This window comes from Acromyrmex echinatior, chromosome 3, assembly GCF_024713525.1.
Source record: "Acromyrmex echinatior isolate Ae372 chromosome 3, ASM2471352v2, whole genome shotgun sequence".
Classification (NCBI taxonomy): Eukaryota; Metazoa; Arthropoda; class Insecta; order Hymenoptera; family Formicidae; genus Acromyrmex; species Acromyrmex echinatior.
In genome coordinates, this window is record NC_141854.1 from 20,194,164 (window position 1) to 20,200,375 (window position 6,212).

Genomic DNA, 6,212 nt, shown 5'->3' on the forward strand with positions numbered 1-6,212 from the left:
TTAGTTAGGTATTTTTTAAATATAATTTTAGTTTTATAATATATTTTAAACATATATAAACTCACGTTTCTCTATGACTGAAAAAACTTTAATAAATGCTTGTAGGGTCTGGAGTGGTTAGTGTCACTGTTTAACAATAATCTAAATGGTATTCTGGCAGACGAAATGGGTCTCGGTAAAACAATTCAGACTATTGCTTTAGTAACATATCTTATGGAAAAGAAGAAAGTCAACGGTCCATTTCTTATCATTGTTCCTTTATCGTATGTCGCTTTTTTGTTTTTAAAAATACTGTAGATGATTTATTTAAATGATAATGTTGATATATACTTCTAGAACATTATCAAATTGGGTTCTGGAATTTGAAAAATGGGCACCAAGTGTTGTTGTAGTGTCGTACAAAGGTTCTCCAGCTGGCAGAAGAACGATACAATCTCAGATGCGAGCTACAAAATTCAACGTTCTTTTAACAACTTATGAATATGTCATAAAAGATAAAGGTGTGTTAGCCAAATTGCAATGGAAATATATGATTATTGATGAAGGACATAGGATGAAAAATCACCATTGCAAACTTACCCAAGTGCTGAATACACATTATTTGGCTCCTCATCGACTATTGTTAACTGGTACACCATTGCAAAATAAATTGCCAGAACTGTGGGCTCTTTTGAATTTCTTGTTACCTTCAATCTTTAAATCCTGCAGTACATTCGAGCAATGGTTCAATGCTCCTTTCGCAACTACTGGCGAGAAGGCAAGTATTTTGCACAAATATGTTTTAATACATAACTTTATTTAACATTGTTACGATCTTGCTAGGTGGAGCTGAACGAAGAAGAAACTATTTTGATTATTCGTCGTTTGCACAAAGTATTGCGGCCTTTCTTATTGAGACGCTTGAAGAAAGAAGTAGAATCGCAATTACCTGATAAAGTGGAATATATTATCAAATGCGATATGTCTGGCCTACAGAAAGTTCTTTATAAGTACGTAAATATCGTCTGTGCTTAATTTCATTATGAAATTAATTTATATAAGCATAATACATAAACAAAAATTTTCTGTTAGGCATATGCAAAGTAAAGGTGTACTACTGACAGACGGATCGGAAAAAGGAAAGCAAGGAAAAGGCGGTGCCAAAGCTCTTATGAATACAATCGTGCAACTGAGAAAACTATGCAATCATCCATTTATGTTCCAAGCTATAGAAGAGAAATACTGCGAACACGTCGGCACGCAAGGTTCCGGTGTTATTACTGGGTATGTATCTCGACAATTTTTGAACGCTTTTATATATGAAACATAAAATATTAAATTTTTATTTGTTATTAGGCCCGATCTATATCGTGCATCTGGAAAATTTGAACTTCTCGATCGTATTCTTCCTAAACTGAAGGCTACGAATCACAGAGTATTACTGTTTTGCCAAATGACTCAATTAATGACAATTATGGAAGATTATTTAAGTTGGCGAGGATTTATGTATTTACGATTGGATGGTACAACGAAAGCAGAAGACAGAGGAGACTTATTAAAGAAATTTAACGATCCCGGTTCGGAATATTTCCTTTTCTTGCTATCCACACGTGCTGGTGGTCTTGGTTTAAATCTCCAAGCTGCTGATACAGTTATCATCTTTGACTCTGATTGGAATCCTCACCAGGTACGTGATATTAATACAGATTATAATAAACAATTAACACGATATTGAGAACTTGAAATTGATTTACATATATTTACAGGATTTGCAAGCTCAAGACAGAGCACACAGAATCGGACAGAAGAACGAAGTGCGTGTACTCCGATTAATGACTGTTAATTCCGTTGAAGAGCGGATATTAGCAGCAGCTAGATATAAATTAAATATGGATGAGAAAGTTATTCAAGCTGGTATGTTCGATCAGAAGTCCACTGGCTCTGAGCGACAGCAATTTCTTCAAAGTATTTTACATCAAGACGATGCTGACGATGAGGAAGAGAATGAAGTACCCGATGATGAAACCGTAAATCAAATGATTGCTAGGACAGAAGGTGAATTCGAAATATTCCAGAAATTAGATTTAGAACGGCGACGTGAGGAGGCCAAATTAGGTCCAAATCGCAAATCACGACTGTTAGAAGAAGCTGAGTTGCCCGATTGGTTGGTAAAGGATGACGATGAAGTGGAAAGATGGACCTATGAAGAGGACGAAGACAGATTCCTTGGAAGAGGTTCAAGGCAACGTAAAGAAGTTGATTATACAGATAGTTTAACCGAAAAAGAATGGTTGAAGGCAATTGATGATGATGGCGCCGAATATGAAGAGGAAGAAGAAGATGACAAAAAGAAAAAGAAGACACGGAAACGTAAGAAGAAAGGCGAGGAAGATGATGAGCCTATGCCGAAGAAACGAAGAGGTGCCGGATCTTTGGTCGATCCAAAAATGAAACGAGCTATGAAAAAATTAATCACATTAGTTGTTAATTATACCGACAGTAGCGATGGCCGATTATTGAGTGAACCTTTTATGAAATTACCTTCACGAAGAGAATTACCGGACTATTATGAGATTATTAAGAAACCTTTAACTATTAATAAATTATTGCAGAAAATCGAAGAGGGCAAAGTAAGTATATTACTACATCCTTTTTTGCTTTCTTTGAATATATGTCTATAATTCAATAATTTTATCTTTTCCAGTATGCTGATTTAGATGAGCTTGAGAAAGATTTCATGCAACTTTGTAAAAACGCTCAAATTTATAACGAAGAAGCATCACTAATTCACGAAGATTCGATAGTATTACAATCCGTTTTTACAAATGCGCGTCAGCGTCTTGAAGAGGAAGGTAATAATTCTGATGGAGATGATAAAGGTATAAATATTTTGATAACGATAATTTTAGATTTTTGGGTATTATTTTTAAAGATACCAGAAGGTTTGCGAGTTATCGCCATGTTTTTATCCATTGTTAATACCAACATTTCATGAACCTTGCTGTTCACTTCATCAGGGCGAAAAGCATAGATATCAATGCGCTCCTCGCTTTGATGAAGTAAATGGCAAGGTTCATAAAACAATGTTGGCATTAACAATAAAAACATGGGGATAACCTGCAAACCTTCTAGTATCTTTGAGTATAAATATTTTATTGTTATTATATAATTATTCAACGAATACTAAAATTTAATTTTTTTTTCTTAAAGTTTTTTTCACGTATTTTTTATTACACAGATGGCGAAGATGGTTCGGATGCGGATTCTAGCGTAAGAATGAAAATTAAACTAAAAGGAAGAAAAGGTGAAGGAAGAGGCGGTCGTAGAAAGAGAGTTACTAAAAAATATATATCTGACGATGATGATGATGCTGATGATAATTAAGAAGCATTGTATTGCTTCTTGTAAAAGCTATTGGAAACGTAATTTAAATATTTAATAATCGAATAATTTCAATTATGTTACATCTTAAATAGCAGAATCTTATAAAAGTACAACCAAGAATATTGTATGTATGCAACTTGATTATAGCAGTGAAGCACTGCTATATTCCTGTAAACTTCTAATGTGTTGTTAACTTTTATAATTAGTGAACTTATTGATAAATTGACGAATGTTATCGTAAGTCTATTTAGATATATTATATCTGATACTGTAGGAACAAACATGATGTGTGGTAATTTTTATTTCAGGTAAATTTGCGAGTAGTAAACAGCTATGACATATTGTACAGAAAAAAGATTAGCATTAAGATTTATTTCGGATATTGTTTCAATCTCTCTATTTTTATGAAGTCTGATTGAATATTATATTTGAACTCCAATCGCTAGATGTTATTTCGAATTCGCGTTCTTTGGACCATGGCATACAAAAAAACTTAAGGTAGTAAGAGCTAAGCGATAAGGAAATTAACATGTTGGATTGGCTACTGCTTACGTTATGGCCTTACGGACTCTATTGTGATTGGTCAATTCGCTTACTGCTTACATTTTACTACTTAAGTTTTTTTGTGTGCTAAGGTCGTTTATTTTACTATTGGGGGTAGCGTAGATTTGGATGCGTTACTCTATGCCTCGCCGCAGTATAATATGTTAGATAACTCTGTAAGTGATTACAGATATATGCAGTATGTAAAGAAATTTTTAGTTTGCTGAAATGTATCATGTAATTCTTTTGCAAACACTCTGCAACATAGTTGTAGGTACATTGAGGATATTATTCACAGACCAATAATTTATCATCATTGGCATTGTTATCAAATCAATCTAATAATCATTTTAATTTTTAAATCTCTGTCCCGCATTTAGACGTGCCATTATAAAATTTGACCGCGTAAATATTATGATATAGTATACAATGTATATTATATATATATATATATATATATATATATATGTATATATATATACATGTATATATATACACATACTATAATATATATAATATATATAATATATATATAATATATATATATAATATGTGTATATATATATATATATATACACATATATATATATATATATATTCACATTCATGTTTATTTACATATATTCTGATAATTACTTTTTTAAATAAATTAACGAAAGGAAAATTATAAACAGAAATTAAATTTTTTATCTGTTTATGATTTTTTATGTTTAAATTTGATAAACTTAAAAATATTTAAATAACAGATTTTTTTATTCAAAAAATCGATCTTATCATAATTTTGTTATGAAACATTTTTTTTCAATTACCTAATTGCTTTTGGAATAAATTCATTAACATATAATACATTATTATATAGATCAGCACCATATCGTATTACTAATTAGTACTGTCGACAAGTTTTACTATAAGCAATTTAATTTGCTAAATGCAATAGTTCTCTTTTGTTATGTGACTTTAGATCTGTGGCTGAATTCCTATATATTTTTGGAATTTAAAGTGAGATAGATATATATTTGATATTTGGCAAAAGCAAAAAAAGAGAGTTCTAGTGTAGTCTAGTGCAGGAATAAAAAAATGGACATTTTAATTTTCTTATTTCTTATGTTTGTCAGATTTGATTATCATTTATTTCTTTGCGGCAAAATGTAACGGCTATTACTTGTCAACTTTAGAAGAGGATCGCGGTGACCGATGCAGCGAATATTCTGTATATAATTGCCACGTGATAATGATTTTAAATATTATACAAGTAAATACGTATCTTTGATATAATATATTCATTTTAATGATGATGAATATATTATATGACAGGTACAATATGATATATTTATCATGATATATTTATAGAATTCAATTTTTTGATTGTTTACATACGGGTTAAGGTAAGTCATTATAATAACGAATTTCTTCAAGGTTTATAGTAACAATAGTAAATGTAATTCTTCTGTACCCAAATGTAACATATAATCGAAAAGTATTCATAAAATAAATTATAGTGTATTGAATCAGCTGAATATTAGGTATAAGTAAATAATGCGTGAATAAAGAGTAAGATTGTGAAAAGCGGATAAAATCTTACAAGTTACAATTTCATGTGAATTGGAAATTACTCTTTCTCTAAATAAAAGATTACACTCTCTTTATATAAGCTCGCTTCTTGATTTAATTTAGTTCAATTAATAATTGATTTTAACAAATTTTTATTTTTAGGTCTTCAAAATAATATTTTTGTTTGCTGAACAAAAATTATATATAAATATTACATAAACATATAATTTATAACGACATTAATTGATTTAATTTATAACAAAATATTGTTTATAAACAAATATAGTAAAAAAAAAAGGAAATGCGAACAGTATGGTGATCGTTCACGTGATCATACTAACGAACTTGTGCGTTGAATATGGTGATGAAATTATCTTTCTTGATAATATGTACATAGTTTTTTATCAAATTTATTGAATTTTATATTTAATAATATAAAATAAATGAAGGCTGCATAAAATAATTAAATTTCAAAAAAAAAGAAAATGCATCAAAACTTTTTAAATCTATTTAAGTATCAACTGCACCCAACCAGTTTGACCATTGACTATAGTGTTATCTTGTTTGTAAAAAGAACACATATTTCTTCATCAAATTTTTATTTCATTAATGAAAAACAATATTTATGTATCATATTTGTACTGAATTATAATTTTTTCACATTTAAAAATTGCAAATTCTAATTCTTAAATAACAGAAAATAAAACATTAAAAAAAATTCTCGGTATCTAGTTTTTTATCATAGCTCACTAATT

At 29.8% G+C, this 6,212-nt stretch overlaps 1 protein-coding gene across 2 annotated transcripts in view; it reads left to right on the forward strand.

The window, feature by feature from the left end:
• brm (ATP-dependent helicase brm) overlaps nucleotides 1-5,759 on the forward strand; it is a 31,052-nt gene extending 25,293 nt beyond the window's left edge. For both annotated transcript variants that reach the window (XM_011056376.2, XM_011056375.2), the window contains exons 11-18: nucleotides 106-263; nucleotides 337-757; nucleotides 823-989; nucleotides 1,072-1,263; nucleotides 1,336-1,666; nucleotides 1,746-2,609; nucleotides 2,684-2,858; nucleotides 3,218-5,759. In XM_011056376.2, the coding sequence (XP_011054678.1) occupies nucleotides 106-263; nucleotides 337-757; nucleotides 823-989; nucleotides 1,072-1,263; nucleotides 1,336-1,666; nucleotides 1,746-2,609; nucleotides 2,684-2,858; nucleotides 3,218-3,363 (2,454 nt within the window). In that variant the 3' untranslated portion in view covers nucleotides 3,364-5,759. The remainder of the gene's footprint in view (nucleotides 1-105; nucleotides 264-336; nucleotides 758-822; nucleotides 990-1,071; nucleotides 1,264-1,335; nucleotides 1,667-1,745; nucleotides 2,610-2,683; nucleotides 2,859-3,217) is intronic.
• Nucleotides 5,760-6,212: the final 453 nt, after the last annotated feature.